We start from the raw sequence: 22,526 nt of genomic DNA, 5'->3' as shown, positions 1-22,526 counted from the left end.
GTATGTGTGAGATTTTATACTCAACAAAGCACCTCTATCCTTGAAAAGATGTTTTTGTGTTTTCAAATAGGTATAAACAGTGAAAGAAATGTAAATTGTTTATTATGGTCATTAAATCATTTATGCACCATGACCACAGTGGTGTGTGTGTGCTAAGATACTTCAGTCATGCCTGACTCTTTCCGACCTTATGGATGGTAGCCCTCCAGGCTCCTCTGTCCATGGGATTTCCCAGGCAAGAATACTGGAGTGGATTGCCGTGCCCTTGGCCAGGGGATCTTCCCCACCCAGGGATTGAACCCATGTCTCTTAGGTCTCTTGTGTTGCTAGGCGGATTCTTTACCACTAGCACCATCTGGGAAGCCAACTACAGTGATGTTCCTGGGCAATTCTGTAAAATTACCCTATTAGTCTCACTCTAAAATAAGAGCCAAATAAACTATATGCTTTCCAATTGCCGATCTCCAGTTCCTGGGCATTGTATTTGGTTTATAAAATGCCTCTTGTGAAAAATCCTTCTTTCTAAACTTTAGTGGCATAAAAAAGTAGATGAGTTTAAGTGGTATGACATGGACCAATTTTAAAATCTCTTAATTTTCCATACCAAGGAATAAAAATACTGTGGGCTGGTAAAAGGGCTTCCATTTTCTACTCAGTTATTATTTTGGTTACTGATCTTATTTTCTCTTGCCACTTCAATTTCAACTGATTCCCCCCCTCATTCTTAGAAATTAACAAAACCGTCTTTTTTAGTATCCTTACTCTAACCACTCTCTATATAGGAACTAAAATAAATATTTTAAAGTCATATTAACTCTATCCTCTAAGCACAGGTGTGAAGTGATGTGGGGATGAAGACAAATGCACGGAACTATGAGCCGCTAAGTTTAAATCATAAAAATCCAAAAGGTCTCAAAATTAGAAAAAGTAAGCTCTGACCCATTTTTCTTAATGTATTGAAATTAAAAGTCACTGTTACTGCTGAAGATTTCAGAAAACAGACCTACATAGATATTTCAATGACTGTGGATACTAGCTTTGTAATAATTATCACACATTAACTAACTATAAATATTGTTTTATCGAAGGAGTGATACACATTTTGAGTCTGAGTATCCACATCAAGGCCAAATATGTATGATTCTGGGGTGGGGTTAGAAAAGTAAGTCCACAGCTTTGGATTGTGAAAGAAGTCTTATTGTGGCTCAGATCACAATGTGAATCAATGCGGCAGAGGTGTTTTGAGAGATGTTTGACCTCATAAAGTCATAAAGACTCAAGAACTGAGTTCTGTGTTCTATACTATGTCTTCTATACCAGCGGTTCTCAAAGTGTGGCTCGGGGCCCTCCGAGGGTCTCCTAGATCCTTGTGAAGGAGTCTGTGAAGTTAAGACTATTTTCGTAATAACATTAAAATACTGTTTTCCCTTTATGCTCTCATTAGCTCATGAGTGTACAGTGGCATTTTCTAAGGGCTACTTGACAAGTGAAGATATAATTTCTCTGACAGCTAATAGGATCACAAATTTGTGTATTTTTGTGTTTAAAATGTTTCTCAATTTTGACTTCTAATATGGAAAATATTAATACATAAGGTGAGTGTGCACAGTCACTAAGTCACGGTGGACCCTTTGAGGCCCCATGGACTGTAGCCCACCAGGCTCCTCTGTCCGTGGAATTCTCCAGGCAAGAACACTGGAGTGGGTGCCATTTCCTACTCTTGGGGATCTTCCCGATCCAGGGATCGAACCCACTTCTCACCTCTGCATTGGCAGGTGGATTCTTTGCCACTAGCGCCACTTGGGAAGCCCCTCAGTACACAGTAACCCATGTACATCAAAGTGCCTTGTGGTCTTCAATAATTTTTCAGTGTCAAGGCATCCTGCTATCAAAAAGGTAGAGAACCCCTGGTCTATACACTAATGGAAAGACTGTCCAGTGTACAGTCCCTGAAACTCCAAAATACACTACGAAAGAAACCTGGAGTCCCGGAGAACGTGTTTAATTGCTTACTCTTGTCTGCTAGCCAACGTGCCACATGTCACCGCTGCCAGAGCGTGGGGCTGTTCTGATGAAAGACACTGAAGTGACCATCAGGCCAGAAGCAGTGTGGTTGTTTAGTTACTAAGTCACACCCCACTCTTTTGCGACCCCGTGGACTGTAGCCTTCCAGGCTCCTCTGTCCATGGGATTTCCCAGGCAAGAAAACTGAAGTCCTTCTCCAGGGGGTCTTCCCGACGAGGGATCGAACTCGCATCTCTGGCTTGGCAGGCAGACTCTTTACCACTGAGCCACCTGGGAAGCCCACTCAGTTAGGCTGAGGGTTAGCATTAGAATCTTACAAAAGTGAACTTGTTGCAAACTCTTCCCCAGAAACATTAGCAGGAAGCCAGTCTCTACAGAATCTCTACAACTTTGATTTTAAACTATTAGGAATTCTGCTTCACAGTTTACGTATTAATTAACAGCATCATTTAGGCGTATTGGCCATATCCTTTAAAATCTTAACACAAAGGACTTACCCTTCCATACATATTGCAATAAGAATGCTATGTTTTCCAATAGAAATGTAGGTTATTTTAATGAAATGTACTTTTAAATAATAGTCTAACTTGGTCTATCTTCTATATTCAATGCACAAACATGTGACAGAGTAGAATTCTTTTTTTTTTTGAAGTGATGAAAAGCACCATAGCAACTTTAAGTCTGGTGCATTGACACACCATAACAACTAAATGGCATCACCCATTCTTTCATGTATTTTTTACCTTACGTCTTTATTTGCTATGTGTTCACTGATAGGATAAAAATTCCTTATTTTGATACAAAATTCACATAAATATGGCTTCCCTACAGCCCAAGGAACTCTATAGCTGCCCTGGGGTCCATAGCATGGGATGGGAGATGAAGAAGTAGGTGAGGCTTTGGGTCCCTTAGTCCTACCTCAACCATGTCAACCACATCAGACCCTCTTCTAGTTATTTAGGGAATTTGATACCAAAGGGAAAAAACATCATCCTTACCCTATTTTAGTCTAAATAACTTTATGGTTAATAGTAATCCTCACAATAATGAAATAACTGAATTCTAATTCATTCTCCTCCAAAGGCACCAACAAGATTTAATAAAAAAATTATTACTCTTGTATTATTTCATCTGAAAAATGAGGATATATATTAGACCCATTTTTTCAGATGAAGTAAGAAGAAAAAAAACATTTATTTCCCTTTTATAATAAGTGACATTTCTGGGTTAGGATCCAGGTCTCTGACTGATACCAGTCTTTTGTTAAGAATAATCAAATTGACCAAACATTTCTATTCTATTTTAGAGTTTATACACCATATTTAGAGTTTATACCCCATATACCCCATATTCAGAACTTTTATTTCATTTTACCTAACAGCAGCCCTGTGAGTGTTACATCTTGTCTATCATTTCTTCACATCCGAGGTTCAGAAACATTATTGACAAGCACAAGGTCACACATTTTGCAAGTGCAACATTCAAAGCTAACATCTTTGGGTGCCAAAATTTGTACCTAAAGGCTGCCACTAAATAATAATTATTCCATTCCGTTAAGTAGAAGAAACATACTGGACAAGAGTATAGCTTCTTCCCTCTCTTCCCTTCTTCCTTCCAATTTTAAGCCCCTCAGGACAACAATAACCTGGACATCCATCTAGCTTGAAGCCCAGTGGGAACAGAACATGAATAAAACAGGGTTTGGGAGAATGGGCCCTGACGAACGAGGTGAATGATCCCACAGTCCAATAAACCTGACCCTGCAGTCTATCACACTGGGTCAGAAGGTCCAATTATAGGTCTGTTCTAGTTCTTTTTATGATTGACAGCAGCCAGAGGCAAAATGACTTTGGTGTCTGTTAATCCAGCCTCTAATTTTCCCTTTGCCCCAATCCATACAAAGCATCATGGTGGCCCAGGGTGAGTGATACAGTGAATCCAGACTTAAAATGCCCTTGTTTCCTAGAAGCAGAGCGACCGAGCCCAACGCCCGTCCTCCCCACGGGGACACTACCTGCAGCTCTGTCTGGAAGAAAAACTTCTGTGGACATTGTGCGCAGTCGTAGATCTTGTCTTCTTGTCCATGGGCAGAGAAAATATGCTGCTGCAACTTGTTTGCTTGAACAAACACTGAAATGATAAAAGGAGAGTGAACTCGGGGTTATTTTCATTCCGAAATGCCCTCCGTCGATGGCTCTCTGTGAACTGCGGCAGAGGAATGGCCTGAATGGAGTGCCTTCTGGGTGTGACCACTGCCAGGGCCCGGGGAGAGCAACGTCACACATGCTTAGGGTTGGGTCTCTGGCTTTTGTTAAGATGCACTCTACCGAGCACCTAATTCAACACAAACAGCTCCAAAGTAAAGGTTTATCGAGGCCCTGCTCCCCATAAATCTTTTAAAATGAAAATTGTCAAACGCACAGCACTGTCTGAACAGAAATGACTCTTATTTCTCAGCAACCCACAGGTTACAAAATCATAGATGCCAAAACCCAGTTTATTGTATTTGCCTAAAGTTACAGCTAGCAAACAGTTCTCTATTTAAATGTGTTAATGCTAAAAATGATATCCCACAGCTACTCTGGGGCACTGTCTATAAATGTGAAACAGAACGGCAGGTAAATTCTCTTTGGATACTTTAAGATCAACTCAGCCTACACACGGAATGCAAGGGTTTCAATAATATAAACATGTTCAATTTTAATGACTACAAAACAAGGCCCTAAGACTGTGTAACAGTTTACCTAGGAGACATACTATTAATAATTAAATTGTATATGCCAGAGGCAGTGTTTGGGTTGGGAGAACTGACTTCTGATGGATGCCTGGTGCACTGTGACCTAAAAAAGTTTGCATCTACAATATTAATCTGTATAGGCAGGGAAAGGATTTATTAAAGATGTTGGCATTTGACTTTGACTCTATTCTAATCATTAAAATTATTCTAATTGCCAGCCAACCTAAAATATTAGAATATTGTTCTTGTGAGTCATACATTTTAATCATATTTCTCATTACTTTAAACATTGCTCAGATTTCTTCTTGCACTTAACATGCTTTATATTGGAAGAGGATTTTTGTTTTGTTTTTTTCTAAAATTACTTCAAGATACACTAAACAATTTAGGTCTGTCGGCGCTGGAAAAGCAGACCGTTCATAATTAATGCATTTTTGTGTTTTACCTATAACAACCCAAAGAAATGAGGTTTTGATACTGATTTGCAATGAATCTCCACCTAACGTAGCACATTTTACGAGGCTTCCGGCCATAAGATGAAAGGGCTGTTTTATTAGGGGTCTTAATTATGAAGAGATCTATGACCAGTCCTCCTTATGAGGACTTACTATGAACTTTTATAAAGAAACCAGACTGCTGATGCATCGTATCTTTAGACAAATACTACGTTATAGTAAAACATAATATATATATTTTAAATAAAAAGTTAGAGGAATCAAAAAATAGTTCCAAAAGAAGGAGTGGCCGAATGGGATGCAACTACTGAATGAAGGAGCCTCACAGGAAAATGGTAAAGACAGAACCACCAACTGTGTGGTAGTATTTAACCGGAACATGGCCTCTCGCTTTTGATTTAATCACAGGACAGAAATCTACAGGCTGAATGCAGTGAAGGCTAACAATCAATGCTTTGGAATTTTGCCCCACAAACCAAGAAGGCGGTTTTAAGAGAAGGATATATTTTTGTTTTGTTTTGCTTTTTCTGACAAATAAGAAGGGCACATAGCCTTGAGGGGTTTGAACAATGAGTCCAAGACATAGGCAAAATGATCACAAAGAATTTTCCAAAATAACTTTGTCACTGTTACAGGAGCAGCAGAAATGCGTGTGATCATATTTCAACCCTTATGGGCTTCAAATTACAGTTTCTGATTTACATTTTTTTTTTTTTTTTTTTTTGCTGCTGCTTCAGCTGAAAACTGTCATGTTACAGCATCTCATAAAAGTTTCTTCTTAAAAGCGTAAACATAATGTTGTTGTTCAGTCCCTAAGTCATGCTCGACTCTTTGTAACCTTGTGGACTGTAGCCCACCAGACTCCTCTGTCTTCCACTCTCTCTCTGAGTTTGCTCAAACTGATATTCACAGGAAATAAGACCTCATCTAGTCTGTTTTCTAGTTCAAAGAATTGGAGGAGGGTTCTAACAACGACTTGAAATTTCATATGGGGAAATGTTATAAAATTCTCCGTGTTTAAATAACAGACATGTGTTGACAACACGGTTGTACTTTTCGTCTCATGTCTTGCTATGAAAAAGCTCCCTTTGTCTCGCTAACCTTTTAACGTCGAGGGGAGAAAAGTGAATGGAACATGGATGTCATTTTAGAAACGGAAGAGTGCAAACTTCGGAGAGAACTTGAAATGCCATTTGTTCATCCTGACAGTTAACCTTCCTGACCGTCTGAGCCTTTAAAGTAGGCAGCGATCAATAATGCTAATCAGCAGAAATCAAACATCTTCTCCCTAAATTGAACCGCAGTCAGATCTGTAAAAGGCCACAGCAGTGGAAAAGTATGCCTTGGTAGGAAAGACATGTGGCCAAGAACCCCTCCCGCGTTTTCCAGAATCATCTTCCTACCTGTAAAGCAGACGGGACACTTGAAGGTGCCGCCCATCCCTTCGAAGCTGTGCTCGATCAGGTGGCACTGAAGCTTGGCCGGGGAGTCGAAGGTTTGGCTGCAGAGCTTGCACTCGTGGTTCAGCCCTTCATCTGTCAAGGAAAGCACGTGAGCAGAAGAGGTGACGCCCATCACATCTTTGCCAGACTAGTGAGTTACCTATAACTCCGTACATTAAACTCTTTCCAGCACCAAAAATCAATCAGTAGTAGTATATATGGGTTCTGGTTAATTTCACATTACTTATGAATTTATATCAATTGAAAACATTTCTGGAATTTAAAATCGAACCATAGTCACAAGGCAGGTTTTATCTTACGGCAGTGTGTGTTAAGCTTTGAAAGTATAATTGGTAAGTCAGTAATGAGGCATCTCCTTTCCTCTAACTAGTAAGATTTCATGTATGTTCAGTCGATCAGTTGTGTCTGACTCTTTGCGACCCCATGGACTGTAGCCCACCAGGCTTCTCGGTCCATGGGAATTCTCCAGGCAAGAATACTGGAGTGGGTTGCCATTTCCTTCTCTTTTATAGGCTGTGTCTTCCCAAAGTCCTAAAACAAAGGGCCCATAGAAGAATGAACTACTTCCCCAGGCCTTCTGATTTATCAAGAAGGTTCTAGAGCTTTCTATTACTAACCATAGGTGTTTTTTTAGCGGTTTTCCCATTGACACAGATTTTTATACTTCCAAGATTTTCTGGCAATTTTGAAATATTATTAATGCTCATAGTATTTTATAAGTGTTATTTTCCTGATTGGCACTCCTATCCTCCATATCTTCTCAGTGCCTTGTTCCCTTTATTTTGTATCAGTATCAATTCAGTCGCTCAGTCGTGTCCGACTCTGCGACCCCATGAACTGCAGCACGCCAGGTAAGACAGTCTCAGTTTTACCCCCCGGATCTAGCCTCTGCCTGTATTTCTCCAAAGGCACTTTGATGAGTTCCAGGCTCACTTTTGACTAGTCCTGGCCTTTTCTTTGATAGCTTAGAAACAAGATGGTAGAAAAATATTTCAATGTAATAACAATTGTTATAAAAAATGAAAAGTTAGTGTTATAAATAGAAAACATCATTTGTATGCTTTTTTCATCAAAATGTTTATGAAATGATGCATTTAAGGATTATTCTAACTTGTTTCAATTTTCAGTTATAAGAAATGAAAACCAGTAGCGTGAGAATGAACAACCCATTGCTTTGGGGCCTACTGTGTTCCAGACACTGTTGTTCTAAGACATGAATTCACTGAGTTTAACAACAACAACTACTCTTATTCCCCTTTTAGAGATGAGAAAAATGATGCTCAGAGAGTTGAACTGACTGTGCTCTGAGTCACAGGAGCAATTCTTGGTGGAAACAGAACTTAAACCCAGGCAGCCTGGCCTCAGGGTCCATGATTTTAGCAGATATACTATGTCAGAAACCAACTACTCCCAAGACTCTCATCAGGAAAATAAGGGCTAAGAGGCTTCAGTTTAACCTGAAATGGTATCAAGTTCATCTGTTCCTTTCTCTCTCTTCTCTTATTTGCAGTGATTAGAAAAGTTACTAAGAAATATCTGTGTCAGACAGTCCAGGTTGAGGGAATGAAAAATACATTCCCACTGCAGGGGTAATGAGTCTACACTCCAAAGTTGCTTCCTTTGAGTCAACACAAGAGGCGTGCAGAAATCCTCCACCAGTTGATATTACTGGCAACATAAAGGCCCAATTACAAAGTGAATTATTATTAGCTAACTAGGAGTAAAATCACTCTATTTGTATTCCTAATCTTTCTCCTCACACAAGTATGAGTCTTTAGAAGCAGAGGATTGGAATTTGTAAAAAGAGAACCAAAGTACTAATTAAGCCACCCAGCACTGTCTACATTTCACAGGAGATAAAAACCTACTCTGTATTTGGGTGGCACAGTAAATTCCTTGATTATAATTATGTAAGAAGGAGTTTAATTGTGCACACTGACATGACAAGGGGTTATACAAAAAGCTTTAGGGATTATATAAGATCAAGGGTTTTTCATCTGTTCCTTTCTCTCTCTCTTTTTTAAAATCCTAAAGGCACCAAAATTTTTCTAAATTTTGGATATGTAGTAATATAAGAAACACTGTTTATTGTAGAGAACTGGGTCAGTAAGTTAACCGTCAGAAATACTTGCCAAATTTAAATATTTTCTATTTCCTCAACGCTGTATACCTTTCTTGTGATAGTATGAAGGTAACTAAGAGTTCCAATTTCCTCCTTAAATTAATTATGTGTTTTGCACAAGAACCAAGATGTGGTCTGTGAGTCTGAGGAGGTATACACATTTGTTCCAGAATTCTTGAACTTGCAACATCTGCTGAGGAAAATATATAGGCCTGGGGCTTCTCAGGTGGTGCAAGTGATAAAGAAATTGCCTGCTAGGGCAGCAGACATGAGGGAAGAGGCTTTGATCCCTGGGTCCGGAAGGTCCCCTGGAGGAGGACATGGCAGCCCACGCCAGTATTCTTGCCTGGAGAATCCCATGGACAGAGGGGCCTCACGGGCTGCAGTCCATGGGTTCACAGAGTCGGACACGACTGAAGGGACTTAGCACGCATGCACACGTATGTAGGTCTGATGAGCTTTCTTGGGAATGATGACTGACTGTTGCTGCTGCTGCTGCTAAGTCGATTCAGTCATGTCCGACTCCGTGCAACCCCATAGACAGCATCCCACCAGGCTCCCCCGCCCCTGGGATTCTCCAGGCAAGAACAATGGAGTGGGTTCCCATTTCCTTCTCCAATGCATGAAAGTGAAAAGTGAAAGTGAAGTCACTCAGTCATGTCCGACTCTTAGCGACCCCATGGACTGCAGCCCACCAGGCTCCTCTGTCTATGGGATTTTCCAGGCAAGAGTCCTGGAGTGGGGTGCCACTGCCTTCTCCAAATGATTGACTGTTACATGAACATAATGTAAATTATGCAAGTGAGGGTGATCTTCAATGTGATGTTATCTTTCAGGACTAGGTGTATTTTGTTTAGCAAAATAATATAAGGGAAAATAAATAAGGTAGTATAAGGAAAATGTCCTCATCAATTTTTATTTATTTCCCATTCTAAGAACAGAGAAGTTTGGTCACAAAATGTTAAATAATCAAAATTGAGTCCAGTGAATTCACAAAAATGTGACACATACTCATAAAGTATTTATGCATTATTAGTGCAGATTTCTTTTTCATGAATTCCACGCTTTGAGAGGGCACTTATAGCAATGATAATGACAACAGCATCCAGCATTTTCAGAACTCTTTATAGTTTAAAAGCACATTATAATATTAAAAAAAAAATGTTGGAAGTTCTATCTGCCTTTTATTTCGAAGTTACCTAGAGGTCTTTTCCAACAAATAACTTGTCCTAGTTATTTGAAAAGGAGAGAAAAATATATCTGAATTATTACACAGCAAATGACAAGCAGAAGCCAGGATGCTCCAATTTAGACATCAGACATGCCCACCCATTTATCCTGCTGTTGTTAACTTCTCTGCTCATTTCCCACATTCACGCTTACTTATCATCAGAGGGTCAAATGATGATGAATGACAGAGAGAGAGGGGAAGCCAAAACGTTTTTGTAACTGGTTAACATAATTCATTCTGTACTTTTAAAAACTGAAGTAGGGGGAGAGAGAGTAATGGGCAACTAATTAAACTTATTTCTAATAAGAATTTCAAAAGTTTATCCTTAGTCTCTGTTTAACTCTGCTGTCATTCTGCATGTGCGCAGTGTGGCTAAGGGCAGTGTCAGTTCTCAAAGAATTGCAAAAACACTCTCAGTCCTGGGGGATCGAGATGAGCTAAGTTCTGTTTCCTTTTAAAAACGAAGCTTCCCTCCTTCCTTCTTCCTGTCTGGTAGGTCCTTAAGAACAGTACAGAGTAACCATGGTTCCCATTAAAAGTCCATGCTCATGAGGGAGCCGCCATCAACACCCCCAACTTCAGGTCAATTTAAGTCTTAGGCTCTCACCTTGTTTCCCAAAGATGACAAAAGCTTAAAAAATTCAATCGGGGTAACCATTTCTGCTCTCGGGAAAGGTAGCAGCTGATAGTAATTGGATAATACAGTCTGACTCATTTATTAAAAAGAGATTCTGAGTCAGTTGATTTAATAACCATTACAATATTCCATTAAGAACATAATAGGCTAGAGCAGCCCTATATTTTTATTAAGAGCGATGGGGGCATCTATGGAAGAAACTTCTGGATTTTTCTTCCTCTTTTTTTTTCTGCTTATCTGTATTCTTCAGATTTTCTATAATAAGCATAATTTATCTTTATAGGTTACTTTGAAAATTAAAGAATAAAAATGCTGTCTTTTCTATGTGAGTGCTAAGCCGCTTCAGTGGTGTCCGACTCTGCTATGGACTGTAGTCTACCAAGCTCCTCGGTCCATGGGATTGTCCAGGGAAAAATACTGGAGTAGGTTGCCATGCCCTCCTCCAGGGCATCTTCCCAACCCAGGGATTGAACCCACATCTCTTACGTCTGCTGCATTGGCAAGTTGGTTCTTTACCACTAGCACCACCTGGGAAGCCCAATCACTTCTACACCTTACTAATAAAAGACTGATTACAACCCTGAAATTTTAAATGCCAAAAAGACAGAAAATGAGCCATATTATGAAGTATAGAAAAACTCCAATTCTGAACATTAGACTGAGAAGTATTCCAACCAAATACATGTGAAAGCCCAAACCAGCACATGTAAAGAGAGACAGAAACATCACTGTGCATATTATCAACTGAATGAAAAGCAGGTGGAGCTTTCAATATAAACCCATACCTTTTCAGAACAAACAGGAAACACCCGCTCCTGTATCCTGGTGCAAGGGAGCACGAATGCAAGGGAGCATCCACAGTACTGTGGATCTGATGTCAGAGGAGGCAAGAGTGAAGCTCTTACCACTGAGAACGTGTTGGCCGCCAGCAACTTCCTGTCCTGGTCAACTGCTTTAAAGCATGATCAAAGACGGTTTGGGTATAACTGAGAAATCATTTCACATGTATATAAAATTCAGCTAAAATAATTATTTCCATTTGTTAATCTCTGTTTAAATGTGAACATAAATGTAAACAGGAATCAAGTCTACATAGAAGAGACTGATGCTAATGTAAATATTTACTCCAGTATTAAATGTTGCAAAGGAAAGAATCTGAATACATAATTGCAATGCAACCTCATTGCCTTTAGTAGGGAACGTGATAATCATTTACTATAATCATGTGCCCCAAGAACAAAATCTGTTCCTCTAAGGCCAGTTCAAAGGGGAATGATAATTTCTCTCTCTCCAATTTATAAAACCTGGACAAACACAACTATTAATCAGCCAGTTTTGTAACAGAAAAAAATAAGAGCTACCATTCAAGCACAACCCAGGTTATAAGCTCCAACACGGCAATTGTTAGTGGAACACAGGACACTGACATTTCAATACAAGCTTTCAACAAGAGAAGCCCTTTAAACAGCCTCCAGACTGTGTGTCCCATGTTTATACTCCTTTTCCTTCAATAAAAACAAAAATCTAGAGCAGCTACAAGCAAATGTTCAGTGGTTGACTTACATGCAGCTGTTATCCCAGGAATCACTGGGGGACCCCTAATATCATCTGATCAACACTGCAGCCATTACTGAGGACCAATTTGTAACGGTTTATAAGTAGAACTCCTTCTCCCGTTTACCCTGGAGACTGGCCAGAAGGGTCCTCCAGCCTCTTTCACTGCATAAATCTACAGGCTAAAGTCCAAAGCGAGAAACCCCTCCTGGTACCTCATCACGTGGCATGGGGCCATCCTTGAAAAGCTCTGATCTGAGTCAGAGTAAACTCTGCTCTTGGAATCCAAACAGAGGAATCAAATGCCCTGCAGTTGCAATTTTTCCAGTTCGACTGTGTGTACCACCGCATCCTTCTCTATATTTTTAAATCCAAGAAAACTCTGCCCTAAACCAATTCCCAACCCCCAACCCTTATACTTTGGCTTCTCCTCTTCCCTGAGTTAATTTCCAAGCACACATTTATAAGCTAGGGGTCTGAGGAGTAACAAAGAAAAGCCACACATGACAAAACTCACCCCTCGGCTACGCTGGCTCACCCCAGGAACCAGGAGTAGAAAAATAGGCCGACTGTACTGTAATTTGCCAAGCACAGAGCCACCACATCTTCCTGGGCTCACAGCGCTCAGGGCACTGTAATTTGTTGTCTTATATACAGTACATATTTCACAACAGTAACACAAACACACTGAAGTGCTAATCTGGCAATGGGGAATATTACTCAGCCCTCAAAGTCGGCCACTAGATCAGTCATCAAGCCCCCAAAGTAAGGCGGCATTTGAGAGTACCGAATACAATATGAACGCTTTCTTTACCCTGGGCTTCCCTGGTGGCTTGGATGATAAAGAATCTGCCTGCAATGCAGGAGACCCAGGTTCAATCCCTGGGTTGGGACGATCCCCTGGAGAAGGGCATGGCAACCCACGCCAGCATTTTTGCCTGGGAAATCCCATGGACAGAAGAGCCTGGTGGGCTACAGTCTATGGAGTCCCAAAGAGTCAGACACGATTGAGCGACTAACACTTAATACTTGCCTCACCCTAGTTAAAAAGTTCTATCCTATTCTTTTGAAAAATTCAACATGAAAATGAATGCTGCCTGAAGACTGTCACAGCAATTTCTTGGATTTTTCTCAATGGTAGTATGAGAATGTCTAGCTTGTATTTCTATGCCACACAAGAGAGGAATATGCGATCCAAACAAGAGACTCCCATTAAGACAGGAAGGGCACTGGGAATTCTGAGAGTTACTGAATTATTTGAGTAGTCAGGTATGTCGGTTTTGACTATCCATAAACAAAATGCCTAACCCTTAAGTACATCAAGAAAAGCAAAATGATAAAACATCCCTTGTGTCTCAGTGAGAATCATTTTTCCCAAGATCATATCTCTTTATTTATTTTGGCCATGCTGTGCAGCATGAGGGATCTTAATTCCTGGACCAGGGATCGAACCGGTGCTCCCGGCATTGGGAACATAGAGTCTTAACCACTGGACTGCTAGAGAAGTCCGTCAGCTAGAGTCTTATTTCAAGGACACCTACAAGGTGCAGGCCTGCACCGAACTCCATCACTACCTGCTTTTGGCCAACAGTCTAAAGGCTGTGATGCCTTTGGACTTTATAAGCAAAGCCACTGATACTGACACTATTATTTCCTGTCTTGAACTTCTCATTATCAGCAGGGCTGGAGCAGGAAATGATTCAGCTGGGGTCGGCTGCATTGTACCCAGCAGATTTTAAAGAGCCCAGGGGCTGCCTCGAGCCCCATAAAGATCAGCAGCTTGGAAACTAGTGGGAGGTCCAGGTGGTTGGGATGGGAGAGGTAGGCAGTGGGATTTCAGATGCTCTGAGAGGCAATATCGTCCAATTCCTTGGCTATTGTTATCGGTTGTGGGTAGCAGTTATTAGAATATTCTCATGTAGGAGAAAACCCTGGAATGCTGTTCAAACAATAAACAGTAAAACAAACAACACACTAAAAAGGTGGCTTCCCTTCAGCTGTGGGGACTCGGCAGCGACATTTTGGCTCAAGTTTGGGATCAGGGCGAAGCACACAGACTAAACATACCTTTCCGACCCGATTTTACCTCCAGGTCTGCATCCTTTTCTTTACTTTTCTAATCTAAACATGGGCCCCGTAGCTGAAGGCTCAGAGTATGTATTACACAGTGCCAGCAAGTAGCTTTACAGGCAAAGATTTGGGGTTCAAATGTTTTTATTTTAAAAAAAGAAAGCAAACATCAGTTTGGGGTAAGGCACTGATAAAATCACGTCGAGCTCCTCCTCACCCTACTCCACAAACAAAAGACAATCTTAACTAAGGAAAGAAGAAAGAGTACGTACTTCTTAGTAACAGTACTGTTTGCTCTGAAAAAGCAAGAGTGAGGATGGGGTGGGAATGAGGATGGAGACCTGCTAAATCTGAAATATAATCTCTAGTTCTGCTTAGAAACTAGGGTTGCTTTAAAAATTATTAACATATAAAGCTTTGACTTCACTATATGTCATTGTGTTCCACTGAAAGGGGTCTGTTTTATTTGAACAGGCCATTTCCCCCTTATCTATGATCACTTGAAAGTAACCCTTTTTCTTTTACAAAGTTTCCATCACCCGATCCTTAATGCTCTTCTGCTCTCTCAGTTCAGTTCAGTTTAGTGGCTCAGTCATGTCCCTCTTTGCAACCCCATGGACTGCATCACTCCAGGCTTCCTGGTCCCTACCTTGACAGAAAAGTTTCTGGGCACACAAGAGAGTTTAAGAACATTCACTTCTGTATCACGTAATAACTAGACATACAATGGTGGCTCAGTGGTAAAGAATCCACCTGTCAGTACAGGAGACAGGGGTTCGATCCCTGGTCCGGGAAGATCCCCTGAAGTAGGAAATGGCAACCCACTCCAGTATTCTTGCCTAGGAAATTCCATGGATAAAGGAGCCTGGGGGGCTATAGTCCATGGGGTTGCAAAGAGCTAGCCACTTAAACAACAACAAAATGATTGGAAATGGCATGCTCCCAATTTCTCAATTCAGTCAAACACTTCAGCTCTTGCCTCTCCTATTAAAGAGAGGCAGGTGCCAACCCCAGACATCTTAGAACCAAGACAGTGCCAAGAACTTTGGGGTTATTCATCAATTCATACTACAAGGCAAGTTTCAGGAGGGCAAGGGCACTGTCTGTTTTGTATTAATGTTTGCCAAACACCTAGAATAGTGCATGGCTCAAAGTTGAGACTCAATGAATATTTATTGACTCTATGGCAAATATATACTTAGCTGCTCCTACAACTAATTTCACTTGAACAAAATGGAAAGACTAACACCAAAACAATGTTCATTAATCAATTGAGTTTTAAAAGTTTGCTTCTTTCCCTCATACATTAAAAGCCTTTGCAACGTGACACATTTAGGCTAGCCAAATTCACCTTATGTTGCTTGCCTTCATTATTTTTTGAAATAAGATTAAAACGTTCTGGCAAATAAAGCATTAACAAAATAACTATCTTATATGCCAACTTATGTCTGCCAGGAAACTGATGAATCAAACTCATCCCTTATTTCAAGAAGGAAAATGCTATTCTGCATTCAATATTTCTGAAATACCAAAAAAGAGAACCATGTGAAAGAAGGGATAATTACCTTCTATTTGTCTCAAGTCACCAAGGAGTCTCTACAGCAGACATCCATGACCCCACCGTTCATGTTTTAAGCAATTTTTATTATTAGTTATGTATTCTTATATTACAAAGTGCTATTCTTTCAACTCACTGGTTAAACCAGATATATGCATTTATTACCCTCTTTGCTTGAAATTTCTCTTGTTTGATATGAAATACCTACTGTTAACACCCTCACATCTGGGACTCACTGGGAGAAGTACAGGTACATCTACCTTCAAGCACTGTACAAAAAAATTAAATTGGTAAAATCAAAAGAGGACAGTTCATGCAGCATGGAGTAAGTGTAACCTGCTTCAAAGTTAAATCTGCCAGGAAAGCATCTTGGAGAGGTGAGATGGTGCAACTGTCAATATGAATTCCACACGGCAGAGGGCCGGCCCTGCCCTGGACACAGTCCTCATCAGGTGTGTTTCTGTGCTGAGTTGATGGCAAGGGGCTTCTTTTTTAAAAATCTTATTCTTGGCATAAGGCCACCGGTTCTCTGAGGGAGAAAGTCTCTCCAACACCGAAAACCTGTCTATTCGTGCTAGAAGGGATAGGTTGCTATTGTTGATAATTTAAAAACAAAACGAACAGAAATCCCCAAATCAAACAAAAGAAAGAGGTTCACCAGCTTCAGTAAGTATTACAGATTCCAACAAGCATGGGGGTTTTTAGTGGCAACAGGTTTAAGACAAGAAACTAGCCAGGCAACTTCCCTGGTGGTCCAGTGGTTAAGACTCAGCGCCCCCACTGCAGGGGACACGGGTTCAATCCCTGGTCAGGGAACTAAGCTCCCATGTGCCACATGGCATGGCCTTAAAAAAAAAAATAAATAAAAGTAAAACTAATTCAAAAATGCCATGAAAAAAGATAATAAAAACAGAAAATCCAAGTAGATACTTGAATAAACATTTAAAAAAAAAGAAAAAAGAAACTAGCCAGGCAATTCCAAAGCAAATTATCTTTCCAAGAAACATACTTTTGATGACTTATGGAAAAAGATGACATCTTTATTCCTCAACCATGGTGTTTAGAAACAGGATTCAACACCAGAGCTTAAGTCAAATCTTACGGGGCATGAGGGTCGAAACGGGGCCAGAATCCCTCAGATTTCCAAAGGGACGCCCCCTGCCCCTTCGACTTTGTCTGTGGCTGTGCTAAGGAAGTCTGAAGTGGCAATGCAAAGATTGCAATGCTGCTCGTTATTTGCAAATGATTCACATTTTTATTGTCCTATTGGTGTGACCTTAGAAACTTGGCCTTGAAAAATTAAAAAAAAAGATAATGGCGCCATAAACGCAATAAGAGTTCTAAAAACAGTTTGTTGGAAATGTGCTGTGAAACCGGAATTCTTCTAATCAGACAATGCCACCCCTTAGAGAAATTTTCCTGTGCATTATTAAAGTGATATACTGCACTACTAGTTAGAGCTCCATAACCTTTAAATTGCCCAACTGTAATTAAGGCCACTAGTTTTATTTAGGAAGGTTCAAGGAGGCTCCATTTAAGTTGGCTTAACTAGTGTGAATTTAATGTCATGCTGCCAGAAGGCAGAGGAGCTCACTGACCTGGCTGTGGGGTCATGAATTCTAAATTAAGCCCAGATTTAAAGAACCTACAAGATACCGGAAGGAGCTGGGTGTGTGCGAGTAAGCATGCCCACATTTGCCTGCACACATCATTCATTCATTCAGTCCATGGGCAGCTTCCTCATTTGGGAATCTAAACACATCTGATTATTTATAGTGAAGGAGAAGGGGGTTAAAGTTACCGTTAAAGGCATAGTGATCACTTTCATTGCCAAGGTGAGGCCTAAGCTCATGGCCAATCTGCATTAATGATTTTAAATAAAATAGTTTATTTACTTGCAAATTTGTAGGAAATCACAATCCACTCCAGAGTTCTTGCCTGGAAAATCCCATGGACAGAGAAGCCTGGTGGGTGACAGCCCATGGGGTTGCAACGAATCAGACATGACTGAGTGCACACACACTGTTATGTTATCGTCTACTATGAGATGATAGCTCTCTACATGGATTTTCTTTTCAAACAGCTAAAAAAAATTATACAGTAGATCCACTATACATCAATCAACAATGATCAAGTGATAAGAAATAAAACATGCATATAACAACATTGTAAAGGCAGGAATGTTATTCACATTACAAAAGAAATTTGAAGAAGGAAAATGTACAGTTGGGTATATGAGGAGGAAATAAAGTGAACTATTTGGACAGGCCACTCAGTGGAGCGCTGAAAATAATATATGAACTTCACCGAAAGGGCAGCACATCAAGGATTGAAAACAAAAGATAAGAGAGAATGGAGGTCCTCAGTACAGAGACAAGGAGAACCAAGGGTAGCAGCAGAAAGAAAACAGCTAAGGATTTGACCTATGTTCAAAATTCTACTGGATGTGAGCTTGAAAACATTCATCTCTGGATAGAATGCTGGCAATCTTCTGTGGATCCAACGGCAATAATGATAAATGAATTTCTTTACAGCCAAGTGGCTCAAACAGCCAACTCCGTTACCACTATATAATTAATAACAATAAGCAATTAAAGAGAACAGCAGGCTACAACTATAAGGTGTCAAAATATATTAGCAAAGGAAAAAAAAACTGTGACATGCTTAAAGAAAAATAAATGTACACGGTGTGAATCTATGTACAGTTTCTTCTTCCATGCTCTATTTTAGATAAAGCTTTTCATGCTTGAAGAAAAATAGAGGATGGCATAAAACTACTGTAAGGTGATTAACATCCCTCCAAAAGCAAATAATACTCCCAGTGCTCACAGAAATCAGAAAAGTGATATGGAAACATGATTGTGAAGGCACGGGAGAGCTGGCTGACCCCAGTTTGGCGTTCTCCTTTTCCTAAGAAATATTCTAATAAATACCTCCCCAAACTATATTTGTTGACTCATGTGTTTTCAAAGATCCCAGAACATTGTGTGTGTGTGTGTGTGTGTGTGTGTGTGTGTTTTCATGTAAAATTGAGAAGCAATAAACTAGGGATGTGTAGGCAAAAGGACCGAGTGAATATATGCGTGCATGCTAAGCGCTTCACTTGTGTCTGAGTCTTTGCGACCCTATGGGCCATAGCCCACCAGGCTCCTCTGTCCATGGGATTCTCCAGGCAAGAATATTGGAGTGGGTTGCCATTCCCTCCTCCAAGGGATCTTCCCGACCCAGGGATCGAACCCACATCTCTTACGACTTCTGCACTGGCAGGCGGGTTCTTTACCACTAGTGCTATCTGGGAAGCCCTGGGTGAATGTATTTATTTGGCTAAATGCTGGAATGTTTGCTAGAGGTTAGAAGGGGCTTTGGAGACAACGGACTTGTTGAAAAGATGAGAAAATTGAGACTAGAGATATTAACTAACACGTCCACCTAGGCAAAGGATTTTGGTCATGGCCAACCAGAATCCAGAGTTCCTGAATCCAATATTAAGTTCTTTGGGTTCTTTAAGCTCAGATTTAAAGTCACTGGTGTGTACTTATATACATCCCCAAGTTTGCCTACCTATATCATTCATTCGCTCATTACACTGGCAGTTTCCTCATTTGGGAATCTAAATATTTGGATTATTTATAGTATGAGGAGAAGGGCGTTAAAGTTACTTTTAAAGGCATAGTGATCACTTTCATTGAAAAGTGGGGTATAAGGCCACGCCCATAAAACTACACTGGCCTATCAAACCCTCATTTAAGTTTCTTCCATCTTAAATACAACAATTTCAGTATCAATTATGCAAAGCAAAAGTTATTGTCTCTCTAGGTCTCTTACTTATGTGCAAAGAATTATTTATACTTCCATGCCACCTGGTCCTCCTTTGCTCCCTGATAAGAAAAGGCCTGAATTTATTCCCATCCACATCATCCCCGATTTCCTAACCGAACTACCTACCTACGATTAAGGGTCTGCTGCCCTTGTGACAGCACCTCTCTCCCCTTTGGAAAGCAGAGCCTTAGCTGGCTTGCAGTGCCTGTTGGAAAATTAAATTTCCCTTATCTCATGATTCTGCAGAAGTGCTAGGAACACCATCCTTGGTAAAGCACATTGGACTGAGCTGTCAATCTGAAAGGAACACCCATGATTACACAACTTGCAGCCTCGAAGGCATCCATGGCTGAATGCAGATGCTTCCTCCCAATGGCCATCATCCATTGATTTGATTAAACTGTCACCTGAAACCCATGGAGCCTGGGCTTGAGACTTTACGGAACTATCATTATTCAGAAACAAAGACTGATTCCTTAGTTCTACCCTGCCTGTAGCTAATTATACTTCTTCAAGTGCCCGAGTTGTTCCCTGATATGGAAATAAGTGGACTATTTGGGAAGAAAATGGGACTCCACGCATATCTTAAGTGTGTGGCTTACTATTAATAAAAAGGCAATGCCGTGCTTCCGCATGAAAAAATAAGAGCTCACTATGCTCCTCACCTACATTTCTCTCTTGGCCATCAGTCTGGGTACACCAGCACATCTAGACACTATATACTGAAGTCAAGATGTTACTGGCATACCAATGAATCATACTCATTCCTAGTTCCTCTGTCTGTCTCCTATCAGTCAAGAGCGGCAGCAGTGAGAGTTACTACCTACTGAGATGAGAAAAGTAGTTAGGGAATGGGGGTGGGGGGGAGGAAGGAAGGAAGGAAGGAAGGAAGGAAGAAAGATGGAGGATTCATGTTGTAACAAAAATTTCTGCCTTATTTCTACTCAGCTTGGAAGTACAGTGAAGAAGCAGATATTCCTAGGTGTTTTGCTAGGTCAAAAATCAAAGCTAAAGACTATGAAATGGATCTAACAAAAACCATGGATTAGTTAATAAGAGTCTCTGTTAAATGAAGAATGAGACACAATAATTAACGACAGCTCTTTCTCAGATAGCAATTCCTTATATTACTTTCTGCAAAGCTATTAAATATTTCTAAGGCTATAATGCCAAATTGTAAAGATGCTTTGGGCACCATAAATTTTTAATTCCCTATCTTTATGACAATTTTTCTAAGACCTGAACCAGCTAATTGAGGATCCATTCTAAAAATGTAAATATTGTATACTCTGTCAATATAAAGAAGGGTGATAATTTCCTAACACAAACAGACATCTATTGAAAAAAAGTCACTAAAATACCTATCAATAGCTTGAAGCAGTTTATATATTTAAAAGCTCTCCTCTGCCCCCTGTATGATGTGATGCAGTCAGCACAGAATTACAACGCTGTGTTAAACAATCTAAGTAGAAATCTGAAACCCCAAATTATAATACTAACATCCATCCTGAAAGCAAATCACATTTAGCTCTCTTATCAATATCACTGTCAGTAAAGGAAAACGTAAAAGTCCAGGATAAAAGGTGACCCCTGGTGATATCTGGGCGTCCTTCTCTTCCTCTGCTTCTTAAAATCAACAGCAATATTTCGTTTCTTAAAGACAGAGATTAGCATGAGGGTTTTTATATTTGAGAATCTGGAGAAAAGTAAATACAGTGTATCATTTTATAGGAGAGTAACTGTTGGGTAAGATAGAGGCGAACAGTCTGATATGAATCAGCAATGAACAAAGTCCTCCTTTGCCTGAATATTGGAGGGAAGACAGTTCCAAAATTAAAACGAGAGTAGGTAAATAATAGATTAGTCTTTTGTGAATGTGCAGAAACAAATAAAGTGTGATCACTATTTTTGCATTTTTCAACCCATCACGATAACTGAGCACGCCTGGATACTTAAACATTTAGAGAAAAATGCCCAGTTAACAAAATAAATTTTCTTCCCCAGAATGGGAAGACAAGCACCCTTCATTAATATTCCAAAATGTTAAAAATAAAATAAAACCTCAGAGAATTAGATGTAACTAAGACTATCCCATTACCCTTACGAGTGAGCACGTGATCGACGGGGAAGCTGTAGATGGCATGTCAGCCAGACGAGTCCATTCTGAGCCTTCTTACTCCTAATGCACCTACAAGCACCCACAAGCAAGTGGATGCCCCTTCAAAAGGGAACAGCACGAGAAAGGAGAATTCTGTGCATCTCTTTAGATCTGTGCCTCTAGAATCTGAGCACCCCTCTTTTGAAATGAATATTAGAAAGTCTGCTTTAAAATGATAACAGCAGGAAAATTCCAAATCAAAGTAGTCACTGTGGCCTTAACTCACCCGATTAGGTCTACATATTACCTCATCTGCTGCAAAAGATCATACTTTGTGCTCAGGCCAACATGACTTTTAAGTGCAAGAAGCTGAATGAAGTGTCTGCACAATTCAAACCCAGCTCCTCCAGCCCTTACCTTTTTTGGACACCCACAGAAAAAGGAGGGCTTCCCTGGTGGCTCAGCTGGTAAAGAATCTGCCTGCAATGCAGGAAACCTGGGTTCAATCCCTGGGTTGGGAAGATCCCCTGGAGAAGGGAAAGGCTACCCACTCCAGTATTCTGGCCTGGGAAATTCCATGGACTGTATAGTCCATGGGGTCGCAATGAGTTGGACATGAGTGAGTGACTTTCACCAGAAGAAGGAGGCTCTTATCAATACCAAGACTAATACAAGGTACATTTTCCTCTCATTGACCTCTACTTGAGGACAATTTTATATATATAACAACTCATTATATTTACAGAGCATTTTACAA

At 40.3% G+C, this 22,526-nt stretch overlaps 1 protein-coding gene across 4 annotated transcripts in view; it reads right to left on the bottom strand.

The window, feature by feature from the left end:
- The window catches only part of ZNF521 (zinc finger protein 521), a 304,387-nt gene that overhangs the window by 25,069 nt on the left and 256,792 nt on the right, over positions 1-22,526 (bottom strand). For all 4 annotated transcript variants that reach the window (XM_065932425.1, XM_065932423.1, XM_065932424.1 and 1 more), the window contains 2 exons: positions 6,621-6,752; positions 4,040-4,155 (listed from right to left, as the gene is read on the bottom strand). In XM_065932425.1, the coding sequence (XP_065788497.1) occupies positions 4,040-4,155; positions 6,621-6,752 (248 nt within the window). The remainder of the gene's footprint in view (positions 1-4,039; positions 4,156-6,620; positions 6,753-22,526) is intronic.

Source organism: Muntiacus reevesi, chromosome 4 (assembly GCF_963930625.1).
Source record: "Muntiacus reevesi chromosome 4, mMunRee1.1, whole genome shotgun sequence".
Taxonomy (NCBI): domain Eukaryota; kingdom Metazoa; phylum Chordata; class Mammalia; order Artiodactyla; family Cervidae; genus Muntiacus; species Muntiacus reevesi.
This window is presented reverse-complemented; position numbering and strand designations above follow the sequence as displayed.